The sequence below is a fragment of the Pangasianodon hypophthalmus genome, chromosome 19, assembly GCF_027358585.1.
Source record: "Pangasianodon hypophthalmus isolate fPanHyp1 chromosome 19, fPanHyp1.pri, whole genome shotgun sequence".
In the NCBI taxonomy this organism is placed as follows: Eukaryota; Metazoa; Chordata; class Actinopteri; order Siluriformes; family Pangasiidae; genus Pangasianodon; species Pangasianodon hypophthalmus.
The window spans coordinates 3,096,703-3,117,117 of NC_069728.1; the positions used below are offsets into that span (position 1 = coordinate 3,096,703).

A 20,415-nucleotide genomic window follows, 5' to 3' on the forward strand; every position below is an offset into this window, starting at 1 on the left:
GACACACCTCCTAATGGAGCTACACAGCTCTGATATTGCTATTTATTTGGAGAAGCTCATGCTGGATCCAAACCTCTAGCACACTAACAAAACAGATCAGCTTGAAGCTGGCATTGGGTCAGAATATCTGTCTGTATAATAATTAAAAGGAATATACAAACTGGTCCTCTTCAGAAGAAATTATTATACAAGATGAGATTTATAAATATACAGCTACAGAGGCCAATCCAGCGCACAGTGTTTACTGTTTGATCAAGAAAAGCACCAATCTGGATCAAGATGTTATCTTGCAGATGTGAATTGGTGAGACCACAAACTAACTTTCGTTTCAGATAAGAGCGTCTGTCTGAGGAACAACAAGAATACAAATCACAACAGCAGGCAGCTGTGAGAGCAGGCGAGTTATGTTATGTTAAAAATAACACTTTGGTATTGTGTTACACTTCCTGTCTGAAAAAATGACATCACACTGAAATAATTCTCAGTAATGAATGTCTCTTTCTCAGCTTCCAGCAATAAATAAATTTAATTGGTATTTTATCCCTAATAGATCATTTTAATTATTAAAAAAAAGAACCGATTTTGTAATTGGGGTGGAAACTAGTCCGAGTTTGAATAATACACCTAATTATGTATCCCATGCTGTTAGTGTTTAAGACTATTCAGGCAGGATTTTACATACTCCCATTACATCAACCTTAAAAAGTGCCAAAGGACAACTGCAAAATGTCTGAGCTTACTTAATTACATTTTTTTTCTTTCACATGTTCTCCCAGCGGCCACATGGGTTTCCTCCGAGTTCTCTGGTTTCCTCCTACCTCCAAGAAAAAAAAAAACATGCCTGTAGGTGGATTATCTACTCTATACTGCTCGGCGTCTGACCAGGATAAAGTGTTTACTAAAGATGAATATGAAGAACGTATGATGACTGATGATACACTCCGAACTCTCCTTCGTTACAGTGGCTGGTGCTGATTTCAGTTGAAATGATTCTCAATCATTTTTGCCTCTAATGATAATTAAAATGCACATAGTGTTTTTTAAATGGATATAACTGTAATGACAGGGAGCTCAGGGAAGAACCTGTTGTTACCGTGAGTGCTCTCAGCTGCTGTTTAACACACAGGCTTTCTCAGGGAGCCACCATGCACAATGGCCTCGCAGATTGGATCTTCATTCTTTGCTAATGAAGCCCCCAGTAAAACGTGCTCTATTCATTTCCCGTAATGGACCCCCTGATAACGTGAAGCAATGCGTCACAGCTGGACACCGACTAGCGCCATAAAAGAGTCCCCCGCCAACCCCTCCTCAGCACAGCGCATCACTCGCCACTTCATTTCCATTCCTCCGTCATGCCTGCTGCGTGCCAATTACCTACTGCACACCAAGGGGGTGGAATTTTCCAAAAGTAGCGCAGCGGCTCAGCGATGATCACTTTAGAGTTTGTTTCTTCTCTGATATCTTTTTCTTTTCTAAATCTTTCTTTGTTTGCTTTTTAGATTCATCTGGAATTGAAACTGATTTCCCATTTGTGGTCACTGGTGATATCAATCAATCATTCCTTTTTCCTTTACTGACTTTTCATACTGTAATGATTTTCGATATTCAAATTTAATTCTATTTTCCGGTGGGATTGCTTTTTAATAAAACATTAAAGAAATGTTCAATATGTACAAAGTCTCTCAGAGTGTGCTACAGTTCTGTTTTTACTCAGATCTAAGATCTTTTCCTTTTCCATTTCCTTCTGGAGAGCTTTTTTAAAGAGCTTTACATAATCCTTTAAAAGTGAACGTGAGCTTGAAATGATAAGCTACGAAGCGGCGTGTACGTAATATTCATAAAAATATCATATTTAGCCCTGAACACTTGACTGCTGAATGAGCTTATTCTTTTTCCGAACTACTGAATTGGAGACGCGACGATGCCATGCTGTGGTGGTGCTGGAGGGTGAGCGAATGATTGCATCAGAGGCATAAGGACCTTAAACCCTTAGCTGCTAAAGTTCTGAGAAAAGAACTGCCAGAAAAAAACTTTTACTCTTTAATGATTATTATTGTGTAGCATTGATGAACATGAGCAGTGTCATGCTCTCACACATTACACGAGTGAATTAAAATATCTTAAATATAGGTGAATTTATCTAATATTTTGTCATTTCAGTAGGAAATTACAATTAAACAAAGATAAGATTAGTAAACCTATTTCTAAGACATTTTTACTCATTTCAGTACTATAGAATAGCGCTGCCTCTATAACCATAAACAGCAGCTGATATTTTCTCGAAATCTATTTCACTGGTTTGGAGGTTAAAGTGCACCGCAGCGATGATTCAGTTTAATATCTATTCTGAAGACTGAACTCACTTGAGATGATGTTACATCTCCAGGTGCAAAGGCTACAGGGAATTGGAGCAGGTTTTAGAAAGTAAGCCTGTCGACATAGCACTATTTGTGCTCATTTTTATCTCAATTCACAGCAAAGTTTTTGAAAAACTGTCTCAAGACGTGCGTTAGAGATCACGCCTGGCCCTGTGAAAAACAAGATACTTTATGATAACTTAGTTAAAAGTCAGAAACGACACCTGTTTAGGTTTCAGGGAGTCGACAGCTGCCTTTTTAGGTATAAACGTTGACCCTAATGTGCAGCAATCCGTCACTCAATAAGGGGACTACTTTTCCAAAACTATAATGGTAATCAGGATATGCATCTGGCTGATTATCCTGGAATAACACTCTTTACATTTGTGAATTGCCACAACTGGCATTCATTGTTTCCTGCATGTTAGGACACACAAACACCTGTAGATGGAATATCTATATTTTAGTCAATTAGGTCCTGTTCACAACTGGTATTAACATCTGTCTTCGGTGATCTGATCACAAGTGGACAGCCAAAACACACAGCTGTTTACACCTGGCATTATGAACGCGTATCCAGGGATCGGATTTTCCAAGAAAACTCAACAGTTCAGCGCCATTTCCAAACAGTCTCACAATGATTATGTATTTTCCAGCTAGGGCAATGACGCAGTTGATTAGTCGGTCCTTCGCTGCTGTCTGGGACGCACTGAGACCTTTTCACGTTCACACTACAAATGTTATGTGGTCATGTACATCCCAGACCACCTCCATATGTGGTTTGAGCATACTGGAAGCTCTTCACACCTGTTCTCAGTGCGGTCCACTTACGATCAGATCACCCAGGATACACATTAATACCAGGTGTGAACTGGACCTAAGAGTAGTAAATGAGCAGTCCTTGCCTAAATGGCACAGCTGTAGTATGGATTAAATTGCAGCCCAACAGTTATTGAGTCTCATACACTAGATTGAATAGAGAATCGACCCTATCCGTGACTGAATTAATGTTTTTTTTTTTTTACATCTTAGATCAAGCGGAGTGCAGACAACAATGACAAGAGAAGGAGAAACATGTTCGAGATGCTAGCAGGGGGCTGTAACATTGACATCTGGAAATTAGGCACTTAATAATCATTAGGTTGCATTTCATCAGTGGCTGGTCAGCATGCGTATCGCACAAGTCAATGTAATTGATTACACTGATTAAGAAAAATCGTCAGTGTGGATTTTTATATTCTACGCATTGTTTACTTGGCAAACAACAGAAATGTGTCACAGTGTGAGAGCACGTAGGGTAGAGTGTAACACCACTGGATTGTGAAGCCACTGGGGGCAGCAGCAGCAGCGCTTATACTACTGTACCACACAGTGCACTGTGCACAAAACTGTTTTCAGGCAGATTTAAAGAACTAAAAAAAAAAAAAAACCCAGACTGACTGATTTCACTTGCAACATTCAGACTTCTTGCTTAGATAAAGCTGAACGCTGTTTAGCGCCTCGTTCGTTTGTACTTCAATGCAAATTCCCGACCCTTAAAAGCGTGATAGAAAACATGAGGGATGAATGCAGCGGAAGAATCTGCATAATCGCAGACAGAATTCTGAATCAAGGAAGAAATGAGAGAGGAGTCAAAAGAGCAAAACCTGCAACGCCGGTAGGTTTAAAAAAAAAAAAAAAAAAAGTATAACCATGGTACAGTGCAGGAGACATACATGATGTACTGAAACTTCTGTACTTTTTCAAGTCTAACACCTGATTATTGATTCCACAACTTGCAATACTTTTGGTTCTTTATTTCACTACACTGACATTATTTTCCCTGGAAGTATCCCATTCCACATGCTGCTAATCCAGAGTGCGCAGTGACCGAATCACACACACGCAGTATAATAACGTGATAAACTCACGGCTGAGGAGGATCCTCCTGCTTTCCGTTCTCGCCTACAGCTTCTCAAAGTGTGAAGTGTGAGGGGATCCTTTGCCTACTGTCCAGACGACCACCTAGAACTTGGCAAAACATCTTGCTCACAAACATCCCGACCCTCACTGAGAGCTTAAAAGCCGACACATTAGCTAACTGTCCTGTAGTTATGATCACCAAACCTGCCAGTTAACTTCAGCTTCATTAGAATATTGTAGAGTGACTCGTTATTCTTTTTCATCAATTGGGTGAGAAATGTCGTCCACGTAAATGTCGTCCACGTAAATTTAAAGAAGCACGATTAAAGATGATATGAAAGATCAATGAGAATCAAAACGAATAAAAATTAACTGCACACTAACTGTTTAACTAAGCGACGTTTCGTGTAATTGTAGCAACCTCCCCTAAAACAAAAAAACCTCCACTTGGGAAAGGAATGCAGTGAAGATGTCAGCTTGAACCACTCTGGCCATTCTCCATTGACCTCTCTCATCAACAAGGCGTTTCCGTCTGAAGAACTGCTGCTCACTGGAGTCTTTACTGCAGAGACTGTTGTGTGTGAAATTAGCAGGAGATCAGCAGTTTCTGAAATACTCAAACCACCCTGTCTGGCACCAACAACCATGCCACAGTTAAAGTCACAGAGATCACACTTTTATTCTGATGTTTGCTGTGAACATTACCCGAAGCTGCTGGCTTGTATCTGCTTGATTTTATACACTGCACTGCTGGCACACGATTGGCTGATTAGATAACTGCATGAATGTATAAGTGTACAGGTGTTCCTATTAAAGTGTTCGGTGAGTGTATGTGGAAGAGGGTAGATAGCGATTTCCTCTGAGAATTGGCAAGACCAAATCAGGAGGAAAAAAAATGTTTATTTGCAGTGCTAGATTTTAAGTAATGTTCATTAGAACAAAGGGTTTGTTAAGCAAATTGGCTGTGTGTGGGTTTTTTTTTTTGTCATGTGTGTATGCTTATCTTGTTTTTAAATAGATATTCCTCTTTACCAGCAGAGACGAGGCTGTGGTCCGTAGTGTGTATACTTACTATGAACTGCTCCACGTCTCGCTCTATGCCCACATTGGGCAGGTCAGGCATCATGTGGGACACCACCTTGAAGCCTGCGTCTTTAGCCAGATGAAAAGACTCGCACACGGCTCGCACCGTGTGCCCCCTGTTAAGTACAAACAACTTCATTAAACAACTAAATGGCTTTTATTGGATGGCTTAGATAGAATCGCTAACAAATGAGACTCATTTGCCATTCATCTACCTCCTTCTCTCCTGACTCAGAAAGTTAACTTCGGGAACTCTGTAAAGGAAAAACGTTTGACCTGTTGGTGTCCCGAGCCACATCTTCGTAAACGCTCTGCACGCCGATCTCCAGCCTGGTGCAGCCGTACGCCAGCATGTCACTCAGGTGCCTCTTCAGGCAGTAGTCTGGCCGCGTCTCGATGGTGATCCCAACGCACTTAGTGTTACTGCGCTCAGAGTACCTTGAGAAAAAGATACAGTGCATTCAGTACCTCTAATTGGGGTTATGCATACTTACACACACTTGATTTTGAATTCTGAAACATAATAGCATGATTAGACAAGAATAGAGAAAAATCTGCTTTGTTCCACAGTTTATTTAAAGGAAAAAAAAAACCCACCTAAAACCATACTAATATAATCAAGGCAACTGAGAACAGCATGTTCTCTGAATCTTTTTCACATATTTGTGTAATGAAAGTAATGGCATGTAATCTCTTGGTTGGTTTGACTGATTTCAACAGTTACATTTTAATCACAAACCATTTCAGTTGTATTACACACAGGTTTATTAAATTACTTTATAATACAATTAAAGTTTCAGTTAACTGAAATGAGCTTTTTTGTGACTTAATAAGTGACATGACACTCGAAAAAGCAGATCTTTGGTTAGTATTCTTCAGAAATCTATGTCTAAACTTCAGACATATGCCGGGGGAAAAAAAACGGACACACACACACACACACACACACACACACACACACACACACACACACACAAAAATCGACTGCTCGGCTAAAACAAGCCCGAAGGTTCACTCGTCTCTGAAAATGCAGACAGCAGGACACTCATAATGACCTCAAACTGTATAACGAAAAAGTGCGGAGGTGGAACGAATCTTAAATTTTAGAGGGTGTGAAGACGGGACTGATTGTTATTCCATATGTGATCATTAGTCGTGACTTTCTCCTGTGATGATTTGGGCTTCATCTTTAGGAATCGTTATTTAGATTCAAGATATGGATCTCATGTGTTAATGGTTCAAAATAGGATCTGAAAAAGTCATCTGCCATCATGCTGTCCCTCTCCTTCTGCATTAAATGGAATTTCTGTCTCTCTTTCGCTCTCTATCTCTCTCTCCACACACACACACACACACACACACACACACACACACACACAGAGCAGAGATAAGGTCTGCAGCTGAAATCGAACTGTCGCCTCGCTCGACTTTTCCTGATTAGCAGCCAGAACAATTACTGCAATCGTGTCATCTTAACAAACCCGCTGATAAAATGTGGTGGGCCAGTAATCCTGAGGACACACTGCCTCATACCACACACACACACACCCATACACACACACACACACACACACACACACACACATTTATCAGCAGCCAGAAAATAAATACATAGACAAATGTCTGTAATAAACTAAACTAGGGCCAGCGGTGACAGGCTGTGTGCATCTAGCAATTATTTCTCATCACTATAAACCTGATGCCACAGCTGCGTCTGAGTCACGACTTCCACTCAAAAAGACAGAAAGAGCATGTGGAGATAAACCATGTTACAAACATTAATGAAGTAAAAGGGCCACGGAAGAAAAAAAACATTCCAAGCTCTGCCAAAAAGCATGGAGATAAAGCTATTTAATTGTACACTAATAACCACACAGCGTTCCCGTTTTTCTGTGCTTTTCACACACCACATCGAACTAAACGTTAGTCTTCGTCTTTCGCTATTTTGGTAACACGTACAAGGTGGTCACTTTGCACAGATAAAGGATGAATTAACCTAGTGGCCGATCAATACTGGCTTTTCAAGGGTACGAAAGAAAGATCGAAGGCAGATAATGCCACGGATTAAATTCTGGACAAATTAACTTAATGGGAATTCTTAAACAAACAAACAAACATGGAATTGATCAACTATAAACAAATGATCTAATGTGCATAATATACACAGACAGCTTTACCAAATTAGACCAGTGGGTACAACTAGAGCAGGGAAAAGACGGAAATACAGACAGGACCCACTGCTTTGGAACGCGTGATCTCATACGGGTAGCGTCCTGGTCTCTATAAACCATCTGCCCTGAGTTTTGATTCAGGAAAATGTCACTATAGAACTGAGAGAAGTGAGGCATGCTGATAACACAGCGATGCAGATGAGCAGCAAATCCCCACTTTCTAGAGGAATCGGACTTACATTTATATGTAAAATGGTTCCCTATAACCAAATTCCTCTGCAGCGTCTCTGTGCTTTTGAGTGATACAGGATAGAAACGGCTGGAGTTTGAGTCTAGCAGCAGCTCCATCAACAGCACAACAGTCCTGCGTGGAATGTCACCTAACAGCGCTTTTCCACTGGACGAGGTTTGGCAAACTAACCGCACCCTACACCCAAGTGCTGAGGTTTTCCTTCTTGCCCGGGTACCACAGGAGCGAAGCCAGAATGGTCCTGAAGAACATCTCTGGCTGTAGTCACTTCTCTACTGGCGCAAAAATGTTCAGAAGTGTAGATAACATCCGGCAAAGTCTTTACTCTTTTCAAAAGCCCTTTCAAAAGTCCTTTTTTTTAATTCATCAACTCACAGGATTTCTATTTAGCTTGATTCCTTCACAAGATCTTAGTAAAATCCACCACCTTGAAGTCAGGAATCCCAAGACTTCCTCTTCCCTTTGGGTACAACATGATGGTGCTATATGCCCTACCTAGTGCCCTATATCCATCTTGTAAAACATTTGGGATTCAGCCAGAGAAAATAACTATATGTTCCTTCTGGTTTTTTTTTTTTTTAATTAAAAAAAAAAAAGGATTGAAGTATTGGCACACTCGACTGTATTTTGTGAATGTGCAGCCATTAAGTATACGTTGCTTCTCTCTTTTTTTTATCATTAGTTTTATACACACATATGCAACTTTTCCCCTTTTACTCTCATTTTCATCCCACTTTGTTTACCTTTATTATTGTCTGTTATATTCTAAATAGGTTTTTCTTCTAACTGTACAGTGTCCTTGGGTACCATGAAAGGCACTTATAAATAATAATTTTTTTTATTTTTTAAAACAAACTGCCTCATTCTCAGGTTTTCAGACAGGAGATAGTCCTGGATCCGCATTTGTTGGAGAGCTTGCGTACTTACAATAGATCTTTTGGAAAGCAATGTTATCCTAATGTTTTGTGGCCTATTTTTCACGTCCCATGTCCTTTCCCTTTTAGTTAGCTGGCGTTTCTGCCAGGCGAATTTAATCTTGTCAGGATGCTGCTTTAGCTAGGAAAGAGGAAAAGGGGTGTTTTCAGGCATCTCCTGTCATAGCGAGAGGTCAAAAATCATAAATGCTCCAGCTAAACTGCACATGCTGGCACCTCTGGACTTATTATCTAAGATTACTTTATGTAAAGCCCCATTTGATACACCACCAAAATCAGAGCTCTGAATATCAATTGATATCTGATACTGATCCGATACTGACAGTAATAGAGCAGAACATCTGCAGGCTCCCGTTTTCATGCATGATCTGTCCGAAAACATGTCAAATCTGATAACGATCCAGGATGTCAGCTCTAATAATAAGCTCTAATACCAATATCAGATTGGTGCATCACTATATTTAAAAATAACCACACAAATTATTATGTTTGAGAAATCGTATGAAATTGAAATATATCCGAACAGCCTGCTCACATACTGTCACATCACATGCTTCATTTTTTCATTAGATGTTCTGATGCTATATATTTTTGGTGTTATTAGTCAAAAACCCAGTTGTTGCTTTTTAGTTACTAACGATAAATGATTATATGAATCAGTCCAGCCGTCTTAATGATGTTATAATCAAAGCAAAACACAATAACTACAACTAATAAAGAGTTGTGACTGAAAAATATTTGGAAATCTTTTTCTTTTTATATTGAGAGGAAGTGAAACTGTTCAAACGTGCTGTTCTGGAAAAAAAAAGAGGTGGAACAGTCTACAAGGTGGAAAGGTAGAACGCCTACAATCCATTTTTCTGGACACTTTGGAGCGATTCTTCTCTCAGTGTCGGTGTTAGCATAGTTACTTTGTTTTAGCTTTGTAGGGCTTCATTGCTCTACATTTTACTGACTTGGTGAAAAATGATGGACTCTTTGAAAACTAGAACTTGACATTTCATGACATCTTACTGTCCATTATAGTGTCTCAATGTCCATTACATCAGCTCTCGCAAATGTCAAATGAGTGTAAAATAAACTGGTAGCAAAACCGAAGCAGCTGCACCCATGCTGGAAGACTGTCCACAAAAATCTCTTTACAAAAAATAAAATCTATTTAAAAAAAAAATAAATAAAAAAATCACTGAGCCAGCGTAGCATGACTAATAAGTTCTGGTGTAGGGCCTCTGATTCGGTTCCAACTGTTTTGTTTATTACGGTTTGGAAATAGACAACAAGTGAGCACTACATGAGCTGAGTCAGTTATTAGGACATGGACATAACCAGTGATTTTCTCCATTTTCTCTGAGCCTGCACAGCTGTTCTTGGTAGCACAACCTCTCCAAAACTGAATGGATTCGCCTCCTCTTGGCCTTTCACCAACATCTGCCCGCCTCAGGACAAGACACATTTCCGATAATAAATAATGGAGAGTGTCGTGCTATTAGGTTATAAAGATTTGTGTGCTCCTATGACGGCATGCTTCACTGCTCAACTCCACTGAGTCTTCTAGGTAAATCGTGAGCATGTACTGTAAGATATGGCGAGCTCAAAACCAGATTTAAAGGTATGGAGGAAACACAGTAACCCTGCACTACGAACCAACACAAAAGTAGAAGAATGCATGTTTTCCGGTACAGCTAACATATGCATAAACCTTTGCTGTAATCCGATATTTGGTGTCTCATCACTGACTCGTGAAAGAGCAAAGGATTATCCATGACCAAATCCAAACACTCATCCAAAAATTCCCCTCCGTATTCACTAAGCCAACACTGCTCCATTATTCTCTGCACATAATGCCCTCTGGTGGCATTAAACTCCTTATAGTCTGAGTCAGGAGTGGTGGCTGATACTGAGACTGGCCCGATTCTGTCACTCACACACACACACACACACACACACAAAATCGTACCTGACGGCCTCGGCTACGTTGTTAGAAGTGTGTCCTGACAGTGCATCGTGCAGGTTGCGGATGAAGTAATCTCTGTAGTCCTCAGGCAGAGCCATGAATGTGCCGCCCATTACAATAAACTCCACCTTATCCACGCTGTGGCCCAGTTGCTTCAGCTACACACAGTTACACAAAAAACACTTGATGAGATTCTCACTCTTATAATGTAGTAAAAAAAATTATTCTGTAAAAGTATATTCTACTAAAGTAATGGCCATAATTTGTATTTCTCCATTACATGAACGACAATAAACATAAAAGCATGAAACACAAAACACACACACACAATTGTGGAAATAAAGATTTTTTTTTTAAGAAAACACTTCATCCCTCCTACAAATACACCCACTGTTCACTTTAATGGGAACACCTACACACCTGCTCATTCATGCAATTTTCTAAATCAGCCAATTATGTGGCAGCGGCACAATGCATAAAATTACGCAAATACAGGTCAAGAGCTTCAGTTAATGTTCTCATCAAACATCACAATGAAGAAAAAGTGTGATCTCAGTGACTTTAATCATGGCATGGAAGTTGGTGCCAGATGGGCTGGTTGGAGTATTTCAGAATCTCCTGATTTCCTGGGATTTTCACACACAACAGTCTAGAGTCTAGAGTTTACATAGAATGTTGTGAAAAACAAAAAACATCCACTGAATGGCTGTTTTGTGTGTGGAAACGCCGTGTTGAACGAAGAGGTCACAGTTTCGAGCTGACAAAGAACTCAATTAATCACTCTTTGCAACCGTGGTGAGCAAAAAAGCATCTCAGAACGCACAAAACATCAAACCTAGCTACATCGCCAACAGCAGAAGACCACATCAAGTTCCACTCCTGTCAGCCAAAATTAGGAATATGAAGCTTCAGTAGGGACAGGCTCACTTTAAATGGAGAGGTGAAGACCAGACGAGACCTTCAACTCTTCAGTTTCGGTCATGGTCTTGACCTGTATCTGCATGATTTTATGCATTGGGCTGCTGCCATATGATTGGCTGATTGGATAATTGTATGAATGAGCAGGTGTACCTATTAAAGTGTCTGGTAAGTGTATACGCAGTCTTAAAAATGACAAAATAAATTAGAAAGGAAATAAAAATGTGCTGAAATACACTGATGGGCAAAGGTTCCATCGCTTCATAGCTTCTGAATGAAAAAAAAATAATCAAATGTATCACTATGTTTGAAAATTTTCTATTGAAAAATATAGACTGAAATTTAAATTTGTGTGTTTCCACCAATAGTCCAAAACGTATTGCAAATTTTTGTTATGACCTCAATATCTAGGCACTCATGCAACTTTTGTTACTTGGGATAATGATGTTTAAAAAAAAAAAAAGCCTTGTTGCTATAAACTAATCTTCTCATTTTGTCCTAAGGATATGTAAACATTTGCACTGGACTAAGCTCAAATATAGATAAGTAAAAATAGTGAGATGGTGTAGATGGAAGGTGCCTCACCTGTTCCACCCTGTGTCTTGTCTGTAAATAGGGATCGTAGCGTGCTCGGATGGCCCTCATAGAAGTTGGCTAGGAAAGAGACAACGACACAAAACGTCACAAAGAATCAAACTGTACTGAAAAGCATGAGCAGTGAGGACAGTACGAGACCACTCATTACCTCATAGCCTGTGTAAGACTGTGTGGAATATTCAAAATCAGAGTCAGGACCACCCGGACAGTATCTGTTAACATGAGCAGAAAAAGCACTAAAATCAGTCAAAGTGAGACAAATGATGAAGTACACACAGTCAGTGATGTGGAAGGCAAGTGAACAAATCATAACGCTGTGCTTTCCAATAATATATAACTATATAATACTATATTACTATCCAAATGAGGCTCTTTAACATTATAAGAGCTGCGGGAATATCTGGCAAATGCTGGTCCCTCCCTGCATGCAACAACCACCTCTCATACTCATGTCTGGCCTGTGGGGTAGGTTGGTGCTTTCCAGGCCCACCTAAATCACTCCAAACCATGTAACAAAATGTGTTATGGTCTGCTGAAACCAAGATAGAACTTTTTTGGGTGAAATTCTAAAAGATACATTTGCCACAAAGACAAGACAGCTTATCGCTTAAAGAACACCATGCCCACAATGAAGCATGGTGGTGGCAGCATCATGCTATGGAGATGCTTCTATTCAGCTGGGACTGGAGCTCGAGTCAAGGAAGAGTTAGACAGCTGAAGACGAAGAAAAATTTCACCTTCCAGCACGATAACGACCCAAAGCACAAATCCAAGTCAAAAGGAATGGTTTGAGAAGAAGGTGATTTAAGAATGGCCCAGTCAGAGCCCAGATCTAAATCCTATCGAAAACCTGTGGAATGACTTGAAGAGGCACAAGAGATCCTCTCACAATTTGATACGTCTGGAACATTTTTGCAAAGGGGAGTGAAATGAAATTACCAAATCAAAATGTGCTATGTTGGGAGACTCTTACCCAAAAACACTGAGTGCTGTATTACAAGCAAAAGATGCTTTAACAAAGTATTAGTTAAGAGGTGTGCATCCTTATACAACCAAGTTATTGTAAGTGTTTTGCAAAGGTTTGATTTGGCAAAGGTGGAAAAAGATCTGACATGATTTATCTTGGTTTCATTTTTTTACACCACAAAAACCTGCATTTTTAACATGGTCGAGTGTCGACTTTTTATATCCACTGTACATCTACTTACACACAAATGTTCCCTGTGAAACTGATGTGAGGACAGCGATGGGGCTTGCACATCACCGCAACGACAGCAATCTAGACGGAGAAGGAAAAACTTAGACTTATGAAAAACTCAACAGATACTCAAAAAAAAAAAAAAAAAGATTTAAACCTTGTCTGAGGTGCAAAAATGGTGCACTGATATGATCAAATGTGAGGGATACAGATTATTTTGAACAAATGATAACAGCGAATAAAGAAGCAGATTCTCCGTGACGGTGTTTGGCTGGCATCTTGTAATCTTTTGCTCACTGATCAGGGTTTTTTTTTTTTTTTTTTTAATACAATATTGATATCAGAGCTAAATATAATATCATCCAATACCTGATTCTTATATATCTGATACTTACACGAAGCTGGCTGACTCTCTGCAGCTTCTGTATGTGTTCACATTATGTAAAGCAGTGTATAATGTTCTATAACACAATGCGTGATCTCTGTTTTTGTGCATGATCTCTGCTGTGTTCGTCAACATCACAAGCATTCACAGTTTAAATTGATCACAATTTGATTGAATTAGAAAATAACAACATCAACACCAATCCGATACCAGTGTTGAGGCCAGTATCTGCCTCTTAACTGACTGTTACATTCCTTCTTCATGCATTTTTTTTAATATTCACAAGATTAATTATGTACATACTGTATATAAACACGTAACGAGTCACTTTTTTCCACTAACTTTTCAGGAATTCACTTATAAATCATTTGGATTTATACATAAACATACAGTCGGCTCAAGAATAAAGATGGGTAAAATATTTAATGAAAAATGTCTTTCTGGTTAATTAGGTCAGTCTTACACACTGATATAACTGTTATATATATATATATATATATATATATATAATTTTTTTAAACAAATCCACATGCTTATTGGCACTCCTGGATTTAGTACTTTCTCCCTTTGCCAACATAACAGCACTGAGAATTCATAATACATTATGGGACTGGAGAACACAGATATACATCATCTTTCCACATCCTTCAGGGTCTCTCCTGTGATCTCTTCACTTCAATTCAGCACCACAGGTTTTTAATGTGCTTTAGGTCAGAGGATGAGCTTTGACTAGCTTCTTGGCAGAGGCAGACAGATTTTCATCTCACTCCTGGTACATCCTGTGGTCCGTGATGCCATGGATCCTAACAACAGGCCTCGATCAATTTATCAATTTTTAATTAAGAGGTGTTTAAATATTTTCATAGTCCAACCTGAACTAAAACTTCACACCAGAGTTAAAGTTACAGTAATTCTTATTTATTTCGTACTCACATGCGTATACTAATGAATGACAATCACCCATAAAGTGCAAAGAGTGTACATGACACAGCTCATTTGCATTTAGCAACACCCACAAAACTCCATATAAGGTAAAGCTCACAGGGCCTTGAAAGCAGGAAATGAGAACAAAATAAAAGAAAAGGAATTTCTCAGAGGCAGAAGTGGATGTTATTTTGACTCTCGTCTAAGCCAATAACTAAAAATATTATTTAGCAGCACAACAGCATATATAGATAATGGGAAATGATTTATAATCGCACAAGCTTCCCAGGGTCTTTGGAGGAAAAACAGCCCCACATCACTGATCCTCCACCATACTTCACAATGGGGATTATTATTATTTGTTTTTTAATCAGTATAACTGTCATTCTTTTCACACTAAACCCACCCTGAGTGTTTGTTGCCAAAAAGCTCTACTGTTATCTCGTCTTGCCATAGAAACCCAGTTCCAGTCTAAGTTTCAGTAACGTCTAGCCTTCAGATATACTTTCCAAATAGTTTGTTGGCATAAAGGTAGTGTCTAATTGTAGATTTGGAAACTCTCTGACCCATAATCTTCTGCAAATATCCAACCATGATCCTTGGAGAAATGTTGCGTCTTTAACCAGCTTTCTCATCGTCTGTGTGGGGGTGAAATGCCCTTGCGTCCTCTTCCAGATTCATTACAGCTCCAGTTGTTCAAACTTTTCATTATTATGGCTCTAACAGTAGATATGAGCATTTTCACACAGCTATTTTTATAGCCATTGCCTGATTTATGAAGGTTACACCACTTCTCATTTACGTTGTGTATTCCATAATCTTCCCATTGTTGAAAGCCTAAGGGAATCAGGCCTCTGTGTCAGAAGTCATGGATGACTGTAAGATTCCCTAACCACTTACAAGTTAAAAACAGAAAAAGTATAATATAAACAGAAACCTTCAGTTACATTTTGTTCATAAGAATTTATAGGGGTGTCAATAATTGTGATGTGGTTTTGTTTAAAAAAAAAAAAAAAAAAAAAAAAAAAAAAAAGCGATTTTTAATTTTTCTTAGAATGCAGAGTTCTCTCATACAGACTTCACTTTGTGATTAATCTAATTACCCACAAAAACATTTTAATAATTTTTTACCGATCTTTAGGAGAGGTGCTAATAATTCTGGAGCCTCTGTACACACTCTGAATCGGTCATAAACTCTGTGATAACTCTGGTAAGAGGAATCCGTACCCCACTGGCTGTGCGAATGGGTTTGGCTTTCAGCTTTGGCACGAGGGCTCGTCGGTACTGGGGTGGCACCGCAGCGATGATGTCTACTAGCCGTGGTTGTGCTGAGAGCCCATATTTCGCTGAGGTCTTTGTCTTCAATCTGAAAAGGTGTAACACATCATTTGGTTTCTGGTTTAATTCAGTTAGAAGGAGAGCGTACACTTTGTTAGTTACCTACTGATGGATCTGTATTTGGTGTCAGCTTGTGATAAACCCTTCTTCTTGCATTAACTAACTTCTCTTTGCTATGAATTTATGCGAACCTCATCTTGGTGCTCTGCCGTGAGGCTGGCAGAATAATAAAGATGGGAGCACTTCAAGGTCTTCTTATACCACAGTGGGGTTGAATTATTTTTGTACAACAGCACGGCTCAGACAGTAGTTCCGGCTCTAACATGAATGATAGGATTATATTAATGCGCTCCTTCTAATGCATTATTGTTTCTATAGCAACAGCTCATACACAGGGACTTGTACAACAGACACTCCACATAATCTTACTCTAATAATAAACAGATTAAAAAAACATGTTATTTAACAAAGTAAAAGGTATAGTCATTGATGTGGTGAACTTTTTGTCAGGAGATAGTTATTTAACATTTATGAAAGGAGTCTCGGTTGTAAGCTTTGTAAAAGTCAATGTTTCTCAGCACAGGAAAGTCTTCAAGACAGTGGAGTTTAGGCTTTATGGTTTCTTGGTAATATGACAGGCTGAAATTTTTTGAGAGAAAGAGAGAGAAGGAGAGAGAAAACAGCTACAATGTAGGTTGGTACAGGAACTAACTTGTCTCTCAGATGTTCAACAATGTTATATCTAACTATGAACTGTTAAGATGCGTGACGTTTCATTCATTAATAAATTAAAAATTTTAATCTTTGGCAAATCTCTGTGGTATAAGCAGAATAACACACTCCAGACTGTGCTGGTGTAAGAAACTAAAGCACTTCAGGGGAAGGGACGATCATAGCGGGAACTCCGCTGCGCGTTGTTGCTGCATCACACCACCCCGGAGTTCATTATTTTTTCGTAACAGCACGGCCTGTCGTGTGTCAATCTTAACCCAAACAAATAAGCAGACAGTAGAGATACTAACGGTTCTTGTTTGAACCAATTTTGCTCATCATCTTGGTCATCCTCCCCCTCACGTGTGAGCAGAAGGTGACAGTCTCATAAATATTCAACATGGCGTTATTGGCTGTACCAGTCATTTAATGATGAATAATATATACAAACACACACACACACACACACACACAGTACTGTGCAAAAGTCTATATATAAAAATAGGCACCCTATTTTTTTTTCTTCTACATTATCGAAACAGTAAAAAAAAAAAATAATAATTTAGATTCCAGACATTAGTTTTCCAGCACAAAATTAAATGTTACAGAAAAATGTTTGTATGTCAGTAAAGAAAGCAGCATATTACATAAGAGACACTTTTCAGACAAAAAAACATAATGAAGGCTGCTGGGTTTCGCTGCAGAAATAAGAAGCGAGTCGACAGTCAAAGTCTCCAGAAGAACTGTAGCTGCTTCTGCAAGATGCTCAGTAACACTTACAGCTCATTTCCTTATAAAACTGCACACACTGTACCTGAGACTACTATTTTTTTTTTTAAAGTGAAGGATCATCACACCAAATACTGACTTTGTTTCATTTATTACTGTTTACAGTATTTTTTTTAATGTATAAACATTTAGTTCGATTAGTTTTGAAGGCATTTTTGCTCTACAGCATTTCTTTGCATGTGCCTAAGACTTTTGCACAGTACTCTGTGTGTGTGTGTGTGTGTGTGTGTGTGTGTGTAGTTCTATATAACTACGTGTAATCACTAGTCTCACTCGCTCGCTCGCTCTCTCTCTCTCTCTCTCTCTCTCTCTCTCTCTCTCTCTCTCCCCCCTCTTCTCTTCTACTTCTTCTTTAAAATGTCTTCAGGAGAAATTCTCTATATAATGTTTGCTGTTTGCTTCTTTTCTGTCTTGGAATAAACTGTGACTTGTGATTTTATTTTAGGATTCTGCATACCACATGTCTCGGACTTCACTTACTTGTTAAGATTGATATCTTTCCCCTGCTCATGAGCCTCAACCAACTGTTTGATGACGTCTGCAATCGTCATCATCATCAGTTCAGCCCTGCTGAGGTCACCTGATCAGATCAGAGACACGAATGACGTCAATTCATTACACACATTTATAGCTTTTAAACCATCAAACATAGTGGTATTGTCATCCAGCCAGCCATTGCTTCAGTGACAGCTGACCTCCCACCAAATCATATTTTTAAAAAAACGTCACGAAGCATAAACTAATCATTAATGTAATTTACATTAACAACAACTGCAAAACTTGCATTAGCTAGCCAGCTAGTTATTCTTTTTTCCGACTTTCAGGATCACTTACTCTTCTTTTTCGGCTTTCCCATCTTGACTACAGCTCACATGAAGGTAAAGCTCGCTGTACTTTTTTTATTTTTATTTAATTTTTTTTTTTACAAAAATACTAACTAGCTGCACATGTGTCTACGTAAACAGAGCTAGCATGCAAGCGTCAACATGCTTAATGCCGCTAAGCAAAGGAAAGTGTCGCAAAATGTTGCACTCACGACAGTTTAACGCTCCCTAGTGGCAGATCTGTTCCTTATTTTCTTTAGATTCAAGTTTTGGATCCTGCACAGCTCCTGATAATTCTGTCTGAGGTGGTCCCTACGTGTTTAGTTTTCACATGAGCAGTGGTCATTTTACTGGATATCTTAATGAGCATATGTTCAAGCCATGTTCAGACAAGTTTTATGTTATAAACAATAGACCAGCAGTGCAGTGTGCCTATGCTAGGCTAATGCCTGTATCCCAGTGAACAGTGTAATATGGAGCAATCTGGGATAGCATGTTAATTAACATGTCAACAAACCCATTCTTTTACTCAGTTTCCTCCTAAAATATTTCTCAGTTTAATGAGTTTATTTATTTAGTATTTCATTTCTTAATTTAGAAAGTACACAAGCAGGAATGAAGTGAAATTCAAACAAGTTTTTCCCCATTATGTGATGGTGTTCTGCTTTAACTGATGTTATGTAATAACACTAATTTGTTAAAAGGCACTGTGTGTATATATATTTAAATTTTATATATATATATATATATATATATATATATATATATATATATATATATATATATAGAGAGAGAGAGAGAGAGAGAGAGAGAGAGAGAGAGAGAGAGCCAGTAGAGCCAGTAATTTTTCATTCTTTTGTGCGCCTTCAACCTCCTTCAACATATATATATATATATATATATATATATATATATATATATATATATATATATATATATATATATAAAATGGAGGGACTCCATTAAAAAAGGGTTGTAATTCCTAAACAGTTAATAAAGTATTTTTGTTAAACACCTTGAATTAAAGCTGAAAGTCTACACTTCGATCATATCTTGATTGCTTCATTTCAAATCCATTGTGGTGACAAAATTATGAAATTTGTCTAACTGTCCAAATACTTATGGACCAACTGTATTTATTTTGGAGCCATGTGAGATTTTCATTCCTGACCTCTTCACCCACAGAAATTAGTTCGATTCAAGGCATTATTAGTTATGCTTGATTTAAGTTAATGAAGGTTTGGATGAAACTAGTCAATTAGAACTACAACTAGGCCTGTTATAACAACTATAATGCCTCATTCAGAGGTTGGACGTCATCACCGCGTAAGTCCGTGGCTGTGTTACAGAGACCCCTGAGGCAGAACCACAAGTCTACAGTAGCGCACTCCAAACACAACCACCCTTCCTGGTTGCCGTGGAGCAGATGAGTCATAACATGACTATTTCAGTCAGTGGGAAAAAAAAAAAAACACACTTGGCATCTGAAATCAGTCATAAAGCCTATGGGTTCACAGGCATAGTCCACATTATCAGTATGGGATAGAAACCATAAAGTAAACAAAGTAGTAGAAATAGTAGTAGTAGTAGAAGTAGATGTAGTAGTAGTAGAAATAGCAGTAGTAGTAGTAATAGTATTAGCATTAATAATAGTAGTAGAAATAGTCATAGTAGAAGTAGTAGTAGTATTAGCAGCAGTAGTAGTAGAAATAATAGAAATAGCAGTGGTAGAAGTGTAGTAGTAGTAGTAGTAGTAATAGTAGTAGAAGTAGTAGTATTAGCAGCAGTAGTAGTAGAAATAATAGAAATAGCAGTGGTAGAAGTGTAGTAGTAGTAGCAGCAGTAGTAGAAATAGTAGATATAGCAGTAGAAGTAGAAGTGGAAGTGTAGTAGTAGAAGTGTAGTATCAGTATTAGTAGAAGTAAGGTAGTAGTAGTAGTAACAATAGAAGTAGAAGTGTTGTAGTAGTAGTAGCAGTAGAAGCAGAAGTGTAGTATCAGTATCAGTATTAGTAGTAGTGGTAGTAGTAGTAGTAGTAGGCTACTTTCTTATGAAACAGTCTGAAGTTATATGGCTGTA

General features: G+C 38.6%; 1 protein-coding gene across 1 annotated transcript in view; it reads right to left on the reverse strand.

Moving 5' to 3' along the window:
* elp3 (elongator acetyltransferase complex subunit 3) overlaps positions 1-18,527 on the reverse strand; it is a 25,234-nt gene extending 6,707 nt beyond the window's left edge. Inside the window, exons 1-9 of the mRNA XM_026946934.3 lie at positions 18,347-18,527; positions 17,993-18,092; positions 15,902-16,040; positions 13,376-13,446; positions 12,316-12,379; positions 12,156-12,224; positions 10,656-10,810; positions 5,619-5,780; positions 5,332-5,458 (exon numbers count right to left, since the gene is read on the reverse strand). Coding sequence (XP_026802735.1) covers positions 5,332-5,458; positions 5,619-5,780; positions 10,656-10,810; positions 12,156-12,224; positions 12,316-12,379; positions 13,376-13,446; positions 15,902-16,040; positions 17,993-18,092; positions 18,347-18,368 — 909 coding nt within the window. The 5' untranslated portion in view covers positions 18,369-18,527. The remainder of the gene's footprint in view (positions 1-5,331; positions 5,459-5,618; positions 5,781-10,655; positions 10,811-12,155; positions 12,225-12,315; positions 12,380-13,375; positions 13,447-15,901; positions 16,041-17,992; positions 18,093-18,346) is intronic.
* Between the last annotated feature and the right edge of the window lie 1,888 nt (positions 18,528-20,415).